Source organism: Elephantulus edwardii, unplaced genomic scaffold (assembly GCF_000299155.1).
Source record: "Elephantulus edwardii isolate Elephantulus edwardi_28Jun2011 unplaced genomic scaffold, EleEdw1.0 scaffold00096, whole genome shotgun sequence".
Classification (NCBI taxonomy): Eukaryota; Metazoa; Chordata; class Mammalia; order Macroscelidea; family Macroscelididae; genus Elephantulus; species Elephantulus edwardii.
The window spans coordinates 6,842,375-6,864,627 of NW_006399846.1; the positions used below are offsets into that span (position 1 = coordinate 6,842,375).

Below are 22,253 nucleotides of genomic sequence, written 5' to 3' on the forward strand. Positions count from 1 at the left end.
TTGTGGTAGCCGGCAGCATGGTCGCCAGCCTGCTCTGTTCTGCCTGTGAACTTTCCTCTCTGGTATCAGGTGGTGGGATGGTTCTCTCACCACATCATGCAGGAATGGGGAAGTAAAGGAGGGGGTCCCCAAAGGGGACTTCTGTCACCCCTCCTATAGGCTGAACAGCCTAGAGTTCCTGCCAAAAGAATCTTCTTGCTTTATCAAAGTCTTCAGAAAAAATAAAAATAAAAAAGAAAGATGTCCTGATTTGAACATCTCATCCTGTCCAGCAGGGTGCATGCCAGGAATGGCTTAGCTCATTCGACCGGAGCTCAGTGCTAACAGAGGGGTCAGTGGGCCCCACCGCTCTGTGAACCACTAATCTCTATTCCCCAGAAGCTGCAGACGGAACAGCAACCAACCCAGGGGGCATCCCAGTGGGCGTACCCAAAGGCTGACAGGACAGGACCATAAGAATGGCCAGGGAAGGGGTGGCTATGACTGTCCTCAGCAGACGGAGGGTCACTACCACACCTCCTTGGCCATAATCATGCCCCAATCCACACAGCCATGCAGCCTCTGCAGTCGATCTCCCTGCGAGGCTCTCAGGGACCCATTCTGCCTGGACCCCTGAAGGTGACAGTTCTGCACTGCACCCTGTCCGCACTGCAGGTAGAAGGGAGACAGAGCAGTCACCTGGAGGGGGCTGGTGACGCCTCGCTTCCCACTGCAGCAGGATCCTGCCCCGCCCCCACAGATGCAGGACCCCAGGGACAGGCTGCATTCTGAGCTTCCTTCACCTACAACATGCCACCGTGACTGTGACAGTCAAGGGAACCCAGTAACCAGAATCTGGAGACCCAAGTGAGCTGAGCAATTCTGACTGCGGTACGGCAGCGTGTTCAGGGGCTCGCCTGCTCTTGCCGGCGCCAGTTTCAAAAGCCTGCCTCTCCCCACTGACCGTGCTGCATCCTTCTATGTCTTCTCTGTCTCTGAGCCACCTAAGAGGACCCACCTGGACCAGGTCACAGCATGAGCTCCTCCCTCCTGGGCAAGTAACCAAGCACAGATAGATGACCCAGAAATGCTGCGGGACTGGACCTAAAACTGACAGCCTGGGCGTACTCAACACAGGAAGTCATTTGAGACCAAAGCCTCGCCCCTCCCTGGCACTCTGAGGGCCTGACCACAGGACCTCACAAATCTGTGACAGGGACACAGACACAGCATGGGAGGACGGCCTCCTGTGTAGAGGGTCTGCCCACCTAGATGGTTTGGTCACCAGATTGGGCCTGCATCAGCTCACCCGACAAAGGGTAAGGGGAAGGGAGGCAGGAGGTCTTCAAAGGAGCCCTGGTGGCACAGTGCTTAAGTGCTGGGCTGTTGATTGAAGGTCTGACAGTGCAAACCCACCAGCAGCTCTGCAGGAGAAAGGACTCGGCAGTCAGCTCCCAAGACGAAGGCCGCAAGGATCCCAGGGCTCCTCTACTGTCACACGGTCTGAACTGGAATCATCTGGACGGCATTTAACAGCGGAGCTCCTCGGGCAGCAGGAGAGGACCAAGACCCCGTCCCTGCAGCACGTGCTAACCTGGACCTCAGAATGACAGCAAGGTCCTGCCTGTTCTGTGTGTAAACCCCGGGATCCCTCACAACCACTGCTGCGTGAAACAAGCCAGCGTCATGACAGAATGAACAGAAACACACCACAAGGAGACAGCCTGCTTGTGCTTTTGACACAGTATCAGTTTTTATTTAAAAACATGCTAAAAACATGGTGTTAAATAAAGCCAGGACCAGGATGAAGGAAATGCACAGGGTCAGCACTGCAAGCAGAAAAGTGCGTTTGATGCCCACAAGCGTGCTCTCCTGATCTGCGGGCAGGGTGTGGGGAGGGTCCCCCGAGGCCTCCCCTCCCCAGGATCCCCTACCAGGCAGGGAACCAGGCCTCACTCTTGACGCCTGGTCACTGTGGTGGAGAGAGAGAAATGGACAAATGTGAAGCCAAGGAGGCTGGACAGACAAGGAGTGACCCCAAGCACTTGGCTCCCATCCTATGCCATGTCCCTGCGAGTTAGCACCTCCACCAGTGGGTGGGCAGGGGGCTGGAGAGGAGAGGACACCACACTCATCCACCTGGATTGCTCCTTGATTGCCAAACAAGGACGGATGGCCACTTCATTCCAAGTCAGAGCCAGACCATCTCTTGAGAGGGCCTGGGGTCCAGGCGGAGTCAGCAAACTCGCCTGAGTGCGTCCAGGATGCAGGTCCAAGCCTGCAGGGATGGGCCACAGTGATTCAGATCTGAGTGCAGGGCAGGCAATCGAGGGCCAGTAGGGGTGAAGGCTTGTGCCCACCTCCCAGGAACAGTTCTTCGCCCTGTGAGAGCTCCACAGGAAAGGCCCAGTCTACATCAGACATTCCGTCAAGTTGCCTGACAATCCCAAAGGACTTCTGAATTGAGTCTGTAAATTGCTTGCCTCAGATCTGATTGAATTAACTGACTTTGGAAGGAAAGCTGAGAGTGAGGGAATTTGCCCAGTTAATTCTGCCCCAATGTGACCCAAGTCAGAAGAAGCTGAGAAGACCCTGATCACAATCACTGGGCCTTCCTACGGGGCACGGGGACCATCTGCCCACCGAGACTTCAGCCCAATGCAGACTCAGCCAAATAGCAACCAGACACAAACAAATGAGGCAAGAGGCAGTTTAGGGAACTGTGGATAAGACTCCACACACAGATGGATGAGATGGGGCCTGGGGGTTAAAAGGGGGCTGCGGGAAAAGCTCTGGGACCAGAGAATGTCCCTGAAGCCCTCTAAAAACACACGTTTGCCAGGAAGGTCATCTACCCCCACAATGTACTAGGCTTTTGCTGCTGATTTGAACAGAAAGGGAAAATTGCATTGATAGGCATGAACAAACCCACCCCTTCCCACCCACAGCAAAGACCACCATGCACCAGGTTCCACTGTGTGGCCTGATCATTTGTTTGATAAATGTCTCTGAAGTAGCATTTCTACTCCATCTCTGCAGTTTGGGGCTCAAGGGAGGCAGTGGAAGCTCCTTACCAGGAAGGCAGGCCAGAGGGTGTGAGAAGGCAGTTCTGCTCCATGGGCTGACCCCCCTAGATCCTGCCTTCTGGGTGCTTCTCATCTGCAGCACCACCATTCCCCTCTCAGGAGCAGACCTGGACCTGTCCAGCTCTCTGAGATCCACCCTATCTCCACCGCTTACCCTAATCCCCCCAAAAAAACCATGAATCCTGAATGCACCAAAAGTCCTATACTCCTGGTCCCAATCTACACGTTATTTAAGGTGAATGGATGAGTTACTGGTTGGCTGGATGGCTGTGTCCTGGAAAAGGAAGATGGAAGTTGGAGAAGAGATCAGGCCCCAGTGGCAAAGCCAGGTGAGGAGCCCAATACTACAGGGAAAAAGACAGCTGCCCACACACAGTCCTGGTCACTAAAATGCCACGGGATCTGAGCAAGATGCACTAACATTTTTAAGCTCAAGTCCCAAGGGTTCTTGGGAAAAAAAACCCCACAAACCCTTCAAGATGTCAAACGAGGGCAGCCTCAGTCTGATCCTGCTGCGGGTGGACGTCCCACCCCACGCCACTTGCTTGTGTCACACATCAGGACTTGAGATGCTGCCTCTGAGGGACAGTTGGAACTGAGATGCAGCCTGCCTTCTGCCATTGGTCCTCAGGGTCACTCAGGGTCTGATCACCAGCTACCCTCTGAGGGAAGCCCCCTCCCCACTGCTGAGATCACTGAGGCAGGAGGAGGGGGAACATGGGTCCTGAGACCCGCAGGCCAGCTTATACCCCTTCGCAGGGGGGCAATCAGATTGAGAGACTCTGGCTGGGAGGATCCTGGGTGCCACTTCCACCTCCAGCCTCTAGTGGTCACGAGTCCTTTGCCACCATCCGAGCGGCCAAACTGTAAGGACCGCTTCTCCTTCCAGAAGCCATGTAGGAAAAGTGAGCAGCATCTGAACTAGAGAGGTATTTGTCTTGAGAATCGCTGGCAGGAATGTCTGTGAAAGTGTCGGGTTTGCAGAACCTGGTGCGGGAATGCCCGCCTGGGGTGGAAGGGGAGCCTCCTGTACTGGCTGCAGGCAGGAGGTCAAAGGGAAAACACGCTCATTATGAAAAGTGGAAGGACCCATACCCACTCTGGCCGCATTCCTGGCAAAAATGCTTAACTGCCCCCTTGAAGAGCCCCTCTCCCCTCACTGCTCAGGCCTCTCACTCTCGGTAAACGATCCTTTTTCATGCTTGCCTCGTGCTCCTCGACTTCAACCTTCTTGCCGGCTCTTCTGCCCTGTGCAGAGTCCCAGTCGCAGGCCAGAGAAGCCACCTCTGTGGGGATCCTCTCTCCTGGCCACTCCCCAGCCATGCTCCACGCCAGACACACGCCGTTCCTTCTCAGTGCATCTGAACAATGCCAGGCCCACGCCTTCAGAAGGCCTCCTGAGTGCGGCACAGTGGTTTGTCCTGATGGGGACTGAACAACATCCTCTCTCCCCACCTGACCCCACCCTCGGGGGGTGGGGGGTGGAAACCAAACCATTAAAGAAATCAACACAGTAAAAAGTTATAAATCAGGAAGCTAAACCCTAAATGTATCTGCAAGATAATATTCTTGAATAATCATAATCAGAGTAAAATAAAATAAAAAAAGTTACACTGTAAGGTATAAAAAGGCTGGGCAAGATGCTCCCAGGGGCCTGGCCTGGGGGGTGGGCAGGCCCCTGCGCCACCAGCTCTCCCACTCACGGCCCATGGCATGGGGTGGACGGCAGTGGGCTCTGCTGGGATGGCCTCTCCACAAGGAGGGACGAAGTGTCTGTGTGCGGAAGGGCAGGGGGCAGGGACGCGTCAGCGCCGGGGACCTTCTCCTCAAGTGTGCCCCCAGTCCACCCTGTCTTCTTTGGCAAATACACAGACGCAGGTGCAGAGTCCGGCGCCCAGCTCCCCAAGGTATCTGCACACCTCCTCCTGGGCCCTCTGCCCACAGAGAAGTCTTAGGATGAGGTGGGCGGGAAGGAGAGGGCTGGCTGGGCAGGGAGGTGGGCGAAGGGTCAGCAGTCTGGAGAATGTGGGCAGGCGACACAAAGCTCAAATCTTCTTCCCTCATACAGTGTCCAGGTGGAGGGCTGGGGCGTTCCCAGCCACTTGCTCACGCATCGTACTTTTTACCCGTCCGGTGGATGTGTTGGAAGAGGGTCATGGAGAAGGCCATGCCCAGAATCTGAAAGACACAGAGGAAAAGCCTTAGATGCAAGGCCTGGTGGCCTGAGATCTGAGCTAAGTCTCCTAAGTCTTTGCGGTCTCACAAGGTGACTAGAGCAATAGATGCAGCCACTGGGGAGGCTTGAAAAATGGTGAGCCTTGCCATTACGGAATCTCTGGATTAATAGGTTAACATGTCTGGCTGCTAGGTGAAAGTTGAGAGGTTCAAGTTCACCCAGAGGCATTGGAGAAGGCCTGGGGATCTACTGAGAGAATGAGGCAAGGAAGGCCCTGAAGAACACAACAGGTCTACTCTGATGCACATGATCTCTGGTGACCTAGTGGTAAGAAGCTGCACTGTAATACTGAAGGCAGCGGTTCAAGGCCACCAGCTGCTGCCTCTGGATACCGGCCGGAGGGTCAGCTATGGATTGGTTCTGACTCTACAGTACACAACAATAACAACTCTGACACACTTGAACTTGCCAGGAGTCCAAATAGACTCCATGGGTTGTTTTGCAATGGCAATGACCAGCTCAGAGTCACCCACAGATGACCTGTGACAGCAAATGGCGGCTCAGCCCCTCCAAGCTGTGTCAGAGGTTCGGTTTCCCCATCATAAAATGGGAACGAAATGACCCACAGCGGGAACTATGAGACAAGAGTAAGAACAAACACACAAAGTGCCGCCCTCAATGGCAGCCAGCAAGGAACTCAGGAGGGAAAGAGGAATTGGAAACCACGGCCAGCGCTTTCTCAATGGTCCTGGGATTTCTCCAACTGCAGCAGATGTGGCTGGCCGATTGTGCTGGTTTTTTTTGTTGTTGTTATGAAGTGTCATTGACTCAATTTCGACTCATAGTCACTCTGGGGACAGAGCTGAACTGCCCCGGAGGGTTTGCTATGCTGCAAATTACTAGGTCTTACAGAGCTGCTGGGGGGTATTTGGATCACCAACCTTTCAGTTATTGGCATCTGAACACTTAACTGTCTGGGCCACTAGGACTCATGCTATTCTGAGCTGAGGACTGATCAGTACTGTCTGGGTCCCTTCACACCCTGAATCCTGAATGCGGTGATGACCAGAGAAGTACTAAAGCCTAGAGCACTAGAATCCACAGTGACAATGACAACCAGGGGACACTGTGCATGCCCTCCATGACCCGTGTGGGTCACAGCCTGGGCCTACAGGAGGGGGAAAGCTAAGTGGAAAGGTTCTGGGCTGGGTTTTGTTGCTCATCACCGTGCATGCATCTCACAAAACCTCTGAGAATGAGCAGGCAGGTCTATGAGCTTTGAACACTGACATCAACCTCAGATATGACCAGGCCCTCATGATCCAGAACCTGGTTAGAAAGACAGCTTCATGTAGGATGTCAACCATATTCCCATGGACCACTCAAACTCAACTGTTCCCAAAGCAATCAGACACTGGTCACCAGGGGGAGGGGCCAATCCAAAAGGCTTGGCGAACAGGGAGCCCAGCAGATGCTCTTCACCTTGGGGTGACCTCTGTGCATTTTTCCAGAGAGCTTAGGGGGCTGCAGTTCCCACAGCCATGATGACCTAATCTTCAAAGAGGAAGGCAAGCACCCCTCCACATTCCTATCCATCAACTGAGCTGTGACTGCTGTCAGCTGACAGGGAGTAAAGCCCCCAAAACGAGGTGTCCCATGCACAACAGAACAACAGGTTGCCTTGTCCCGAGCCGTTTCCATGATCAGTTGTGGACAGACAATTGTGTTCCACTGTCTGATCGACAGGCCCAGATCACCAGGCCTTTCTTCCTAGTCCATCCCAGTCAGGAAGTTCCATTGAAACCTGTTTAGCGTCAGAGCAACACACAAGCCCCCCTGACAAGTGGGTGATGGCTGTGCACTAGCTACAATGGCTGGGAACCAAGCCCAGGTCTCTCACAGGGAAGGTGAGACTTCTACCACTGAGCCACCACCTCTCTCGTGGACTGTTAGGCCCTTGAAAAGACTAATTGCTAATTGAATAGCTACAGTAAGCTAGCATGTCCTGACTGCTATTTATGTGCCTTCTACTGCCTTTGATGCTTATGTTTAATTAAACTCACTCAATGCTAAGACTGGAAGCAGGAGTGCATCCACATCCTAAATAACATGCCTCCAGAAACTCTAGGAACCTTGATAAATGTCGACAGTTGTAGAGGGGCTTCAGGCCTTTTGTTCATAGGGTCGCTATGAGTCATGCTCGAGTTATCAATATCTTTATACATCTTATGTTTATTTATCTTCAGACATTGGAAACATTACACATAAATGTTGACTGTCATCGAGTTGAACACGACTCATAGTGAGCCTGTAAAAAAAAGGCCTGAAGCTTTCTTTTTTAAATGCTTGAAGCCTTTCTACAACTATCATCACTTATCAAACTTCATAGAGTTTCCAGAGGCATGTTGCTAAGGAAGTGGATGCCACTCCTGCTTCCAAACCTGTCTTAAACTGGGAGCTCCACCAAACACTGTCCACCCTGGGTAACCATTATAGCATTTGACCTCCCCAACGGCACAAGGTTCAGCATCACAGCAACCCCAAGTTACCTCAGGACAGTATATTGACAGAAGAGTGATGTACCACTTAGAAGAATGTTTCTCCAAAATATAATAACAACCAAATTTAAACACAAAGACCCTCCCCGAGGCCTTGTTGACTCTAAACAAGAGACTTAAATAAAAACAACCAATATTGTATGTTATTGTTATGTGCTGTTGAGTCGCCTGCAATGTATAGTGACCCTATGTACAACAGCTCTGAACCCTTCCCTGTGCAGATATATTTTAATACATGTTATTCAATGTTGTCAAGTTGACTACAGCTCCAGTGACCCTATGAACAATAGATTGAGACTTTACCATATTAATACATACATATATATATTGTTGTTATATGCCATCAAGTTACCTGCAACTCAAAGTGACCCTATGTACAACAGCTTTGAAGCCTTCCCTGACCTGAACCAGTCTCACTGACTCCAATACACCTACCCCCCATAGCCCCAGTCAATGTGTCAACCAATCTCATCTGGAGTCTTCCTCTCCTGCTCTGTCCTTCCACCCTTTCGAGCATGAGGTCCCTTCTCCAAGGACCGGTCTCTCCTGGCCACATGCCCAAAGTATATGAGACAGAGTTTCAAAATCCTAGCCTCCAAGGAGAAGCTTGGTTTCACCCTCTCTAAGATAGACATATTTGTTTTCTTGGCAGTCCACGGTATGTTCAAGACTCTCTTCCAGCACCACAACTCAAAGGCATTGATTCTTCTTCTGTCATCCTTAGTCACTGTCCAGCTCTCTAATACAGACATAAATCACCAGCAAAAAGATGTGGAAACAAACAAAAAAAAATCCCACTGAGAGTCCTAAGAATTGTCCATCGTAACTCAAATATGACAGAGCTACAGGTCCAAGGTGAGCAGCCCCTGTAAGCTGAGGACCTTACGTTAAAAGCACACGTACGTTACAGGCCACACCCACCACTGCCACATTCAGATGAGTGCCAGAGGGGCTGGTTCTGCCAAGCAGGTCTAGATCAGCATCTCACTAGAAGGTGCCTCCAGGACACGGCTCAGGAGGCAGCACAGCACAGTCAGTAAGCGTGTGGATTCCAGGGGGGCCCAGTGGTCACGGCTTGGCTCCTCTGAGCACTAGCCACCTAGTTAACAGCTTCACGTTCTGTTTCCTCCGGGGACTGAGGCTCAGGACAGGCCTCTTACCTGCATGATAAGGATGCACATCCCCACTGTGCCGAGCACATGCTTGTTGTCGTCAAACCACATCTTCACCTTCTCGTAGCAGCCCTGGGGAGTGAGCACCGCACGGTGACGGCCTGGACAGGACGGTGAGCACCCACTCCTGCCCTGCCCCCACCTCACTCCTTCAGCCCCTGCCCCGTTCTTACCTCCCACCCCACCCTGACCCCCAGCCCCTGGTTCTCACCAGCCGCCAACGCACAGCGTCATCAGATTCCAGCCCTCCCTCCTTCACTGGTTCTTCCAAATGTGGGTCCCGTTTCCTTTCTCTTTGGCTTCCAGCAATGTGTGACCCCACCCAGCCCACATTCAGTTGTTCCCTGGTATCCTGCCTTCACCCCTTGCCCTAGGTATCCTCCTGCCAGATCGCCTACCACATGGCCTCTGGGGGGCATGCCGTCTGGGAGCCAGCCTCACCGTTTTCCACAGGGGGGTGGTGGTGTTCCGCCCACAGCCCTGCGAGTTCTCCATGCAACAGCGGTCAGGAACCGTGTTCTCCCCCAGCACCGGGAACCAGTCTGTGTAGTCGGTGACGCCGCAGCACCGCATCTGCCAGAGGGGACGGGGAGGGGTGATCAGAACAGACCAGGGCAAGGCCCCGCACCTGTGAGGCTTCTGGGCAGCAGACGCAGCGCCTTCTTCTCAACCCTTCTTTGTGGAACTTAAGTGACTGCTCCCTCCTCCCTCACCAGCACCTCCAGCTCTTTGCTCTGTGGATTCTCCCAGCTGGCTGACAACTGGTTCTCCACCGGCCCCTTCCAAGTGCTTCACCTGGCACGTCTGGGGCACATGCACTTGCACAACCTCTTTTTCTAAGCCAGGTATGATCAGAGGAACAAATGTGCTGCTAAGATAAAGTCTGTCCCTCATCTCAAAACGAGCGATAAGAAAGGTTGGGCTGGCCCTCCCTTTGTGCTCAGGGTTCACTCAGACCTGTCCGCTGCCGTACCCAAGCCCTGCTCAACCGCCTCCCTCTTCATCCTCGCTGCTGACCAGTGAGACCCACTGTTCCTCGTCGGCACCAGCAATACCGGTAAACGTCCCAGTGGGGCTGTGCTCCCACATCCCATTACATTCCTGAAGGTGCCCCAGCTGCGCCCCCCGGGCTGACCCAAGCGGCCATCCCCACCTCGGCCTGGATGATGTTCCAGGCGTTCTTAAGCCCCACGTTGTTGTCCGTGTTGTACAGCAGCAGGCCTTCCTTCAGGTCCTTCTTGGCATTCTCGTTCACCTGTCGGGGGAAGGCAGACAGGACGGGTCGACCGGGACCAGGGAACCAGGGGACCACCCATCTTCCTGAGCTGCCCCAGATCTGGCAGACAGGGTGAGCGGGGACGACCTGATCTTGAGGGGCCCTGCTGGCCCAGTGGGGTTGGATGGGCTGTGGGTTCACTCTTGCAGCTCCAGCCTGCTGCATTCCCTCATGTAGCCGCTGATGCTGAGGGGAGCTAAGCCCTGAGGACCAGGACTGTAATGCTAAGAAGTCAGGAAGACAGAGAGACCTCAGCGCACACACAGGCCCCTCTGCCACCCCCACTCCCCAAACACCTTCTCTAACGGTAAGGCTCTCCTCTGTCAAAACAGACTACCGAAAAGGTTGGCTCGGCAAATGCTAGGTATGTTTTTATGACAATTTTGGAAAATACAGCGTAGGGGCGAGAGAGACCAGTCACTGTCCCTCTACCTCTCACTAGTAAGTAACCTCACCTCTCTTGTCTCATTTCTTTGTCTCTGTAACATCAGAACAATAGTACCTACCTCATGGGGCTGATTAAGGAAAAAAGAAACACTTCTTATAAAGACCTAAGAACAGGGCTGCACGAAGGACTCACTCCATAAATGATAGCGCTACCTCTACCCTAAGTTCAAAACCAAAGGGCTGCTGGGTCTCATCCTAATAGTGCCTCTAACATTTCATATCAGAGACAACTACTTCAAGAACCCCAGGGACAGTGTTTACTCAATTCTAAGACAAGCCTGTTGTCACTGTAGAGTGGCACTGCAGGGCAGAGCAGAACCACTCCACTAAGTTTTCAGGGCTGCAATCTTCAGGAAAGCACACAGACACATTTTTCTCTCATGAAGCAGCTGGAGGGATCAAACTGCTCATATTTTGACCACGAGCCTAGCATTTAACCACTGTGCCACCAAGGTCTGCTAAGCACTTATTAAGAGACTGGATCTGGCCATTCTTGACAGAACTTAGAAGGAAGTGGGTCCCCTCAAGTTGACTGCAAACTGCCCCATGTGGGGAGATCACAAGGTATCACCTCTGTCCTCCTGAAGCCCCAGGGGCCAGCTGAGTCTAGTAACAGCTCTCCTTTTCTAAGCATCTCTAGGAATAAAAATTGTGGAGGGCCCACTGTCAGCCCCACTTGGCAGTGCCATCCGAAAAGCCAATACTTGTTCTTCCTGGTAATCCTCTAATCATCCAGTCCCGCCACCTGGTGAGTTCTGAACTCCACCTCTAAACTGACCACCAAGTGGTCACACTGCTTGAAGAGCGGTCACTAACACACTCCTTGCCAACTCTCAGCACCTTAGACCCGTCTCCTTGCTGTTGTCACTGCTGTTGTGTATCACTGAGGCTGAACCAACCCACAGCCAACCCTCTGCAGGTTTTCATAGACAATAACTTGAGACAAAACTGCCCACCTTTCTCCTCAAAAGCAGCTGGTGGATGTGAACCTCATACCTAGTCTACTTTCCGGCACTGCACAAAGTACCCAACTCTCCCCTTAACTCCAAGCTGTTCTCCTTCCTCAGGGGGATGGACTTTCCTGGTCCATTTGCCAGCCCCTGTCCTCTGCCCAGGGAAGGGACCCTGCCTTGCCCTGGCCACAGCCCCAAGGGCAAGGACAACCCTCCCTCCCTGTAGGGCTTACCTTGTCCATGTAGACAAAGAACAGGATAAGTAAGATCAGCTCTGCTAGGAGGATGATCAACAGGACGATGAAAAACTGGAAAGGAAAGATCCACACATGGGCACCTGATGGAGGTACCAGGGATGGGGTGCAAACACGATGGACGGTGGAAGTCAGGGGACAGGACACACAGAGCTAAGCATTGGTTTGTGAGGTACCGGCAGGATCACCGATTCCTGAGGAAATCAGATAGCTAGCAAAGGTAAATCATGCTGAGCAGTCAACTCAAGGATGGGAGAGATAGCTAGGGGCCAAGATAGTCAATCCTGAAGGAGTGACGTTAGGTATAGAATATTCAGAAATAATTTCCCTGGGCTCAGCGTGGAAACCTAACTGGTATTGTCTGTTGCAGTGGCCAAAGTCCAGGACACCCAGAGTTCAGAGGGCTGGGACAGGGAGTCCTACTTACACTGAGGAGGAGGCACTTGTTTTCCTTGATGGCCCCCAGGCAGCCGAGGAAGCCTGTCACCATGACAATGGTGCCTATGGCGATGACTAGGTTGGCAGCAGACAGCGAAGGGAAGCTGGGGGAGAAGGTGGCAAAGTTGCCTTGGGACACGGACAGCCAGATGCCCACTCCAAGCAGCCCGCAGCCACAGAGCTGGAGAGAAAGGAAAACCCATTAGACAGATTACTCTTGGCTTCATCACCATGGAACCCAAATGCCAGCATTTCTTCTGTCCCCAAGGCTGAGACACAGAAAGTGCCTCCTGGTCAGAAGTGGTGACCTAGAGTCTAGTCACAAGCCAAAGACATGGCAGCTCTGTGACCTGGAGAAATTCTGTAGCTTCTCTGTGTATCCCATCAGGCAAAGGGGACAACACCAGCTTCGCAGACCTCATAGGGCCACTCTGAGGATCAAACTACAAAAGACATGGCCAAAACCATTTTTTAAAATTTTAATTATTTTTTAATTGATATTTTAATGAAGGTTTACAGAAAATTTGGATTTCTAGTCATTCATTGTTGCACATTTTCCTCCCTGCCCTCCCAGTTCACTTTTCTCTTTAAAAAGATTCTCTCATTGTTGCACAAGTTCTTCTCTCCCACCCCCGCCATCCCCCGAGTCCACTTTACTATGCATCTCTTATTCTGGACTACTGTCATGCAAATAACACCTAATCTTATATTTCTTTTAGACAGTTCTTTCCTTCATGCCCATCAACAAATAAATGGCTAGAGAAACTGTGTTATATTCACACAATGGAATGCTACACAGCACTGAAAAACAAGGAACTCATAAAACATTAAACAAAATGAATGACTCTGGAGGATGTTATGCTGAGTGAAATATCTCAGTTACAAAAGGACAAATACTGCATAATGCCACTGTTATAAAACAGGACTGATTTGGGGGCTGGGGAGAAACTAAGAAAAGAAGAGATAAACAATGAACACTGCCAAAAGCATTTTAAAGGTAAATCTAAAGTATTGGATACATATGAGTGATTGAGATTATTCCATTTGACAGAGAAGGGGCCCTGGATGCTGAAAAGTGGCCAGGGGAAGAAGGAGCAGGACAGCAGGTAATGACTTGACTCTGGAGTTGGGAAGATCTGTCTCCTTCTGCTCTGACCAGAGGGCCAGTAGTCTACTGTTCTCAGAATTCAAAGCACAAATGTCACACATGTGGAGAGAGGAACACGGCCTGCTGGCTGAGGGGCTGGCTGATGTACAGGACATGGACAGAGTCACTCACCGGGCCCATCCAGCTCAACCAAATGAGCAGCCCCCATTATCGGCCCGAAATCCAATTCTCCTCAACAGCACTCCTGGGACTGCTGACGCCACCAGCTCCACCTGGGGAAGCTTCGGTTTCATTGGCTGCAAATCTCCACATCTGCTTTATTTTATGCTCGATATAGCTGACACGCACTCCACGAGCTCAGGGGAAGTTTGCTGAGTCCGAGGAGCCAATCAATCAGTCAGCCAATATTTTATTGAGTACCTACAGTTGGGGGATTCTGTGCCAGGAGAGCTACACCCACTTCAGAGCCCTGCCTTCTGGGAGCCTCCACTCTGGTTGAGAGAGGCCTGGAGCAACAGGAAAAACAGCATCCATCGCCCAGGCAGTATACGCTGGTACCAAATAAATGCTCCAGCTTTCAGAGAAAGCAAACACTGTACCAACAGTGCAGCAATGCTGACTGGAGAGAGCTCTCGCTACAGATCGTGTGGATCTGGGGCAGGAGGGATGAGAACTGTCCACATGGGCAAGAATAGACAGCAAGGGGTTGGGAATCACAGATGTGGATCTGATTTTCGTCGCTGTTGTTGTTGTTGTTATGTGCCATCGAGTCGTTTGTGACTCATAGTGACCCTATGTACAACAGCCCAAAGTCTGCTCTGTCCTGTGCCAATCACACCGTCTCCGATACACCCATCCCGATTACGCCAGTCACTGAATCAAACCACCTCATAGAGGGCCTTCCCCTCCTGCGCTGTCCCTCCACCCTACCAAGCATGATGTCCTTCTCCAAGGATGGGTCTCTCCTTACAACATGACCAAAGTATGTCAGACAAAGCCTCAGAATCCTTGCCTCCAAGGAGCAGCCCGGTTTAACCCCCTCCAGTATGAATCTGTTTGTTTTCTTAGCAGTCCATGGTACCCTCAATACTCTTCTCCAACACCAAAGCTCAAAGGCATCAATTCTCCTTCTATCCGCCCTACGCACTGTCCAACTCTCTGATGCCTAGCAAGTGATTGCAAAGACCATGGCCTGTATCAGACACACCTTAGTCTCCAGAGACTATTGTTCTTCAGTACTTTGGAGAGGTCCCTAACTGCAGACTTTTCCATCGCAATACGTCTTTTAATTTCCTGGCTGCTGGTGCCAAGAGTGTTGACTAGCAGACTAAAGCTGTGAACAATCTCAATCTCTTCACCATCCGTCCTGATGCTGCCAATTGGTCCAGTGGTAAGAATCTTTTGTCTTCTTGACACTGAACCTCAATCCATATTGGAGGCTGCAGTCCTTGACCCTCTGCAGCAAGCGCTTCTGTTGATAGATCTTACACCAATCTTGACCCCACATTTCTCCTCAGAGGACCCAGCCTCCCAGATGATCTGTTCTGCATAGTTTGAAAAGGTATGGAGACAGGATACATCCCTGGCGTACGCCCTTCCCAATTTTGTACCATGCACTGTTTTCCTTGCTCTGTTCTGATGACTGCCTCTTTGTCCAAAAATAGGTTTCACATTAGCATAATCAAGTGTTCTGGGATTCCCATTCTTCTCAGAGTCAGCCACAGTTTGTTATGAATCCAACCTCCAATGTTCTGATCAGCGGCAGAGTATGTTAACCATCAGCACCACCAGAAACTCTCGATTTTGACAGAGGACGCAAACATCATATAAGCAAACACTTAGTAGAATGTCAGCCACACAGTCAAATGCCTTTGCATAATCAATGAAACACAGATAGACATTCCTCTGGTATTCCCTGCTTTCAGCCAAGAACCATCTAACATTAGTTACAATATCCCTAGTACCATGACCCCTTCTAAACCCAGCCTAGACTTCTGGCAGTTCTCTGCTGATGTGCTTTTTGGATAATCTTCAGTAGAATTTTCTTGCATGTGAAATCAATGATATTGTTCTATAGTTTCCACACTCTGTTGAGTCACCCTTCTTTGGAATGGGAACAAATATAGATCTCTTCCAGTCAGTTGGCCAAGTGGTTGTTCTCCTGATTTCTTGGCACCAGCTTGTGTTTGCTCTGCGACCTTGCAAATTCATCTTATGACAAATGAAAATAACTACTACTGACCTGATGGATTGTTTTTTGAACATAAATGAGACAAAATACGCAAAATGAGTGGCCAGTACCTGCACTGCTCACCGAAAAGGCACTGAGTACTAGAGACAAGGAGCTGTGCTGACTACCCGGGCTCCCAGGAATCAAGCACGGCCTGTTCTCAGACTGCTCACGCTCCAGGGAGAAAATGTGGATTGACTGGCCACAGTCGCACAGCGTACAAGACGGATCCGCCATGATAGAAAAGTGAGGGGACAGGCAGATGGTGTCTCCTTCATTCATCCAGTCCACAAACACAAACTGAGCACCTGCTTAGTCAATACCCAGCCCTGTTCCAGACGCTGAGGAGACCGTGGCAAACAGGGCAGTAAAGGCAGAGTCCTAGAGCGACCAGCTGCCATCTGGTCAACCCTGACTTGTGAGAATCCCCGAAGTGTCTGGGCAGGAATGTGCTCCATCGAGTTGTCAGCAGTGGACTTCCCAGAAGCAGAGTGCCAGGCCTTTCTTTAAAGGCACCTGAGAGTAGACTCCAACCTCCAATGCTCTGATCAGCAGCAGAGCATGTTAACCATCAGCACCACCAGAAACTCTAGATTTTGAGAGAGGACACAAACATCATATAAGCAAACAGTAGAATCTCAGGAGCCAATGCACCACGCAGGCCAATGGGCAGGGACGTTCCAGGACAGTGGGGGAAACGTAGGGTGGCCAGCGAAGACCTCTCAGAAAAGAAAGAGTCTGTGTAGGAACCCAAATGAAGAGGAGGGAGGGAATTACACACACACATTGAGGAGACAAGAAACAAAACAAAACCAAACCCACCCAAAACCCAACCCCACTCCCCACCCTCACTGACATAGAGTCGGTTCCAACTCACAGCAACTTTCTGTTTTCTTTCTGAGGCTGTAAATCTTTTCAGGAGGAGGCAGCCATTTTTCTCTAGCCTAGTTGCTGCTGCTGGTGAATTCGATCTACCGATTTTTCTAGTAGTATTCAGCATTCTGTACCACTAGAGTAAGTGAAGGATTTCTGAGGCGGGCATGAGCTTGGCTGGCTGAGGCAAGAGCTACTTTTCCACGGAGGATGCAGCAATCATGGGGAGAAGCCTGAGGGGACGCTGTAGGCAGGGCAATCATGGGACAGGCCTGTAAGGCTCCTAGAATAGAAAATCAGCATGCTCTTCTCTGCAGCAGAGGATGCTCCCAGAACAGGGGAGGAGCAAGGTCCAGCCATGCCTTCATTAGATGACTCTGGCGGCTGTCCGAAGATGAGACCACTGAAGGGAAAGGGTGAGCGGGGAGGAGTGCAATCGGTGACACAGGGACATCACTGTAAATCAGCGGACACGGGTGTGATCAAACTCGAGCTGGAGGCATGTTACTCCAGGACAGTCAAGGCAGAGGGGCGGAATGGTCAATTAGATACGTGAAGTCAACGGGTGCTTCCTTTGAAGAATTAGCAGGCTTGTGACAAATGGGAAAACAAGATAAAAGTGGTCCAATTTGGCGTGAAAGGGTTTTCCATGCGCTACGAAAGTAGCAGATTGTGGCTAAAATTGAGAAGAATGGGAATCCTGGAATACTTGGTTATACTCGTGTGAAAGCTATGCCTAGATTAGGAAACTGTGGTCTGAACAGAGCAAGGGAATAACACTGCATGGTATGAAATCAAGAAAGGAGTGTGTCAGGGATATATCTTCTCTTCATGCCATTTCAATTTTTATACCGAACAGATCACTGGGGAGGAGGGACTTTATGAAGAAGAATATGGCACTATTATTGGAAGAAAATGTATCAATCGTTATGCTGATCACCTGAATTATCACGATCACCAAACTTTGGTTGCCAAAACTGAGGAGTTGAAGCATTTGCTGCAGAAGGTCAAGGACTGCAGTGTTCAGTATAGATTGGATGTCAGCATTAAGAAAACAGATCCTCACCGCCAAGACAACAGACAGCATCATGATAAATGGAGAAAAGATTGAAGTTGTCAACAATTTTGTCTTGCTCAGATCTACAATCAACATCCTTGGCATCAGTAGTCAGGAAATCAAATGGTGAGTTGCATTAGGAAAATCTGCTGTCAAAGACCTCTCTAGAGCAACAATGTCAGTCTTGAGACTAAGGCATGCGTGATCCAGGCCATAGTCTATCGCATCTGAGAGCTGGACAATGACTACAAATAACAGAAACAGTGATGCCTTTGAGTTATAGTGCTATAGAAGAGAACATGCCAAGGACAGCCAAGAGAACAAACTGTCCTGGAGAGGGTGAAACCAGGTTGCTCTTCAGAAGTAAGGATTTTGAAGCTCCATCTCACATATTTGAGTATGCAGCCAGGAGGGACTAGTCTTTGGAGAAGGACATCATGCTTGGAAGGGTAGAGCTCAGGAGAAGATGACCCTGGATGAGCTGGATTGACACAGTGACAGTGGTAATGGGATCAGGAGTGTCAGAGACGGTGAGTGAGACTGGCTCGGGACAGGACAAGGTTCAGAGTCATTGTTCATAGGGTCACTATGAGTTGTAGTAGACTTGATAACCCATTACAACAAAATCAGAATCCTGTAAGGGAATTCGAGTTTGGCAAGTGGAGCAGCTCCTTGGGTCCTCCACAGAGGAAAGTGTGGTCTAGTGCCTTCTGGAGAGGAAGGGCTACGTTAGGCTCCAAAGGCACAGTCACGCAGAGAGGAGGCTCACGCCACCGCCCAAAAAGGGCATCCACAAAGCTCCGCAGGGCAATGGGTGCCACCACCGCCTGCAACCACTAGGTGGCACCGCAGGCCGGCTCAGAAGCTCTCGGGCTTTGCAGGTAACACGCTGAAACTTTCATCTAACTTGTCACTCTGACTTTCTTCAATCTAGTCAGCACCTATGCTGCCGTCTCAATTTTTCTTTCATTAATCATACTATGGAAAATGCATGGTCTTCATGCTGAGAAGATGGATGGTTGTAAAAAGCCAGCCTCTGGAATGAGTAAGCGGAAAGCCCAGGGTTGCCAGGTCACTCTCTACAACTCGAGTGGCTATGACAAAGGGCCCTGGCCCTGCGATCCTTGGAGCTGCAGGATGCCCCCATCCTGAAGCTGGAGACATCCCAAGAGCCCCCCAGAGCCTCACAGCTTGAGTCCTTCCAGGCTGGGGAAGATTCTGAGTACAGCTTTTCCCAGAAGCCATGCCTCACTGGGGGTGGACCTGGGGGGGGGTCCCCCGTGCACCTCCATTCTCCCTCCCCCTAAGAGCCTCCAATGGGGAAAACTTGAGAGTGTACCAAGTCCAAGAGCTGCTCATCTCTCTCGTAAAGGTGGTTCTCTGCCTTCACTCCACATGCTCTCTGATTCTGCCTGCAAGCTTCCCAGTGGAGCGTTCCAGGGCTCAGAGAACCCAGTTATGGCCTCCTTTGCTGCATCCCTTCTCACTTCTCGTCCTGGGTTTGACTATGCTCCAGGCTAAGGCCAAGCAAGATCTGCTGCCTTTGGCTGGGCAATCTCTGAAAGCAGTCTGTAAACCCCGCTCTCAAAATCTTCCTACCTGCTCCCTATCCCCCTTGAGGCTTTTATGGTGGTTAATACCTTCTGAGGACACAGGAATCCAAGTGCATGGGGTGGGGGCCAGTACAGCCGAGGACCCCACCTCCACATCCACAGGAGCTTCTGCTGCGACGAACCCTCCACTGCCATCTTGGATGGGCCAGAACGAGCAGAGCTACTCGGTGAGAATAGCACTCAAAGATTGAGCCTTGACTTTATGGAAAAAGGGGACCAAGAGGGAACATGGCGACCCCAGGCACTGTTCATCTGGGACCAGGTCACAGTTGGCTGGCTGTGGTCCAGAGTTCCTTGTGCACCACCGTCTCCCCAGAACACATCTAAGTGAGCCACTGCGCTGCTGACTGACAGCTGAAAAGCACCAAGTCAACTCACCCTGGCCCTCACCTCATGTGCAGACCACAGTCCACTGTCCCCTGCCTGCCCCTGGACAGCCCCTGCTTTGCAGCACAGTCCACACAGTGCTGCCTGAATCCTTTTCCTAAAACACCTCTTTTATCATGCTGCTCCCCTGTGTGGCCTTAAGATTCTTTAGCTCTCCAAGGCCCAATTTCCCTTAAAACACGGGATATAGACTGGACGATTTCTATGGTCCTTCCAGCATGGCTGTTTGAGGATTTTAAGCCACGCCTGAGGCAAGTTGCTCTCAGCCCCTGGCCCAGGGGTTCTTGACTGCGAGAGATATTGCCTCCCGGAGAAAATACCTTTGGTGGTGTCTGGAGACATTTCTGTGGTCACACTTGGGGCTGAGGGAGCAGTGGTAGAGTCCAGGGATACACAGAACAGCTTCCACAGCAAATAATCAGTGTTCTTGTAGCTGTTGTTAGTAGCTGTCAAGTCAGTCCTCTAACTCAACATGACACTATGTGACATGTAGCACTGCCCAACTGGGTTTTCATAGCTGTAATCTTAACAGAAGCTTCCTAGGAGCCTTTTATGTGGATTGCATCTCAACAAGGAGAAAGCGAAGGTTCTCACCACTGGACTGATTGGCAACATCATAACAGATGGAGAAAAGATTGAAACTGTTAACAACTTCGTCTTCTTGGATCCATACTCAATATCCTGGGTACCAGGAGATCAGGAGACGTGTTGCATGGGGAAGTCTACAGTCAGGGACCTCTCCAAATTACTGAGGAGCAATGATGTTAGTTTGAAGACTAAGGTGTGCCTGATTCAAAATATGGTCTTTTCAATCACTTGTTATGTATCTGAGAGCTGGACAGTGAGTAAGGATGTTGTTGTTATGTGCTATCAAGTTGCTCGTGACTCATAATGACCCTATGCACAATAGCTCTGAACCCTGCCCTATCTTGATCCAATCTCACTGTCTCTGACACACATACCCCATTATCCCAGTGACTGTGCCAATTCATCTCATCCAGGGTCTTCCTCTCCTAAGGTGTCTCTCCACCCTTCCAAGCATGATGTCCTTCTCCAAGTATGAGTCCCTCCTGGAAACATACCCAAAGTATGTGAGACGGAGCCTCAAGATTTTTGCCTCTAGAAAGCAACTTTCACTCTCTCCCGGACTGACCTATGTTTTGTTTTTTCTTGGCAGTCCATGGTATGTTTAATGCTCTTCTCTAGCACTACAACTCAAAGGCATTCATTCTTCTTCTATCATCCTTAGTCACTGCTCTCTGATACATAGTAAGTAATGGCACAGACTATGGCCTGGATCAGGTGCACCCACTGAAGAAGGATGACAGAAGAAAACCTGATGTCTTTGAACCATGGTGTTGGAGGAAGGTATTGAATATCACATGGAATGCCAAAAGAACAGATAAGTCTTGGAGAAGGCGAAGCCAGAGTGCTCCTTGGAGGCAAGGATGGTGAGGCTTCATCTCGCACACTTTGGTCATGTTGCTAAGAGAAGTGCCTCCTTGGAGAAGGACACCATGCTTGGAAAGCTGGAGAGACGGTAAAGGAGAGAAAGACCCTCAACCAGGTAGACTGACACAGTGACTGCAGCAATGCGCTTAAATGTATTTGAGATTGTGAGGTTGGCACAGAATAGGACAAGAGATTAGATATGTTGTTCATAGGATCACTATGAGCTGTACTCTACTTGACGGCTCCTAACAACAGCAACGGGGGCCGTAGGGAGAATTCCAACTGTCGGCCTTTCAATTAGCAACAGATTGTAAATTGCCTGCACTGTCCAGGCTTCTGAAGAAAGAATTCTCCAGCTTCAAGTTTCAACCGGTTGAGACACCTCGGCCTAGTCCCACTAAGCCAGTGGCCCACCAGAGGAAGACCTGGTGTGTTCCCTGCAGGGGTGGGCAGGGGCAGCTAAAGACAGTCCTCACTCTGGATGGCTTGTGGAATGGCACACATAGAGAGTGGGAGGTAGTCGGGAGTAGGCATGAGTGGAGTGCTGCTGAGGGCTGAAGTAGGAGAGAATGGAGGCCTGTGGTCCAGGGACCAGCAGATGGGCATGGGGTTAAGGAGAGGACAGCAGAGGCCCAGCTATGGTTGGTGAGACCCACCCTGTGAAGGCAGCAGGACATGAAGACAGGAAGTTGACCTCAAAAGCCAGAGCCAGCACAAGTGGGGAGAGAGGTGGGGGCCTGTCCCACATGGAGGGGGCCACGCACAGGAAGGAGGAAAAGGCCTGTGTGGCACGGCCAGTGCTCCATGCCAGGGAGCTTAGCTGGAGGCATTCAGGAAAATTCCCTTCCAAAACCAGAGGGTTGTCTCAGCTGAGATGACCGAGCTGAAGTCAAATCCAAAGCAAGAGGAGAATCTAGGGCGAGGCAGGATGACTAAGGCGCCTGGGGCCTGGCCAATGCTGGTGCTGAGCAGCCAGGGGTCACTCGTGTGATCGGAGCCTGCCCAGCGCCCTTCTCAGAGCAGGAGCAGGCCTGTGAACCCCTCTGAGCAGCACGCCTCCCCTGCCCCTTGCTCAGCACCACTCAATAGAAGGCGCTTCCAACCATCACTGTCCACTTAGACCTTGAAATGAATCCACATCTACCTCGGTGAAGATAAATTCCCACCTGGATACGTACCTGTGGCTGGGACTTG

The 22,253-nt window shown here is 51.0% G+C and overlaps 1 protein-coding gene and 1 pseudogene across 1 annotated transcript in view; both read right to left on the reverse strand.

Moving 5' to 3' along the window:
• Positions 1-507: 507 nt before the first annotated feature.
• On the reverse strand, positions 508-2,940 carry LOC102875417 (annotated as a pseudogene).
• A 1,880-nt stretch (positions 2,941-4,820) lies between these two features.
• The window catches only part of LOC102871634 (tetraspanin-9-like), a 135,178-nt gene continuing 117,745 nt past the window's right edge, over positions 4,821-22,253 (reverse strand). The window contains exons 2-7 of the mRNA XM_006891304.1: positions 12,329-12,520; positions 11,881-11,955; positions 10,125-10,226; positions 9,413-9,544; positions 8,960-9,043; positions 4,821-5,243 (exon numbers count right to left, since the gene is read on the reverse strand). Coding sequence (XP_006891366.1) covers positions 5,172-5,243; positions 8,960-9,043; positions 9,413-9,544; positions 10,125-10,226; positions 11,881-11,955; positions 12,329-12,520 — 657 coding nt within the window. The 3' untranslated portion in view covers positions 4,821-5,171. The remainder of the gene's footprint in view (positions 5,244-8,959; positions 9,044-9,412; positions 9,545-10,124; positions 10,227-11,880; positions 11,956-12,328; positions 12,521-22,253) is intronic.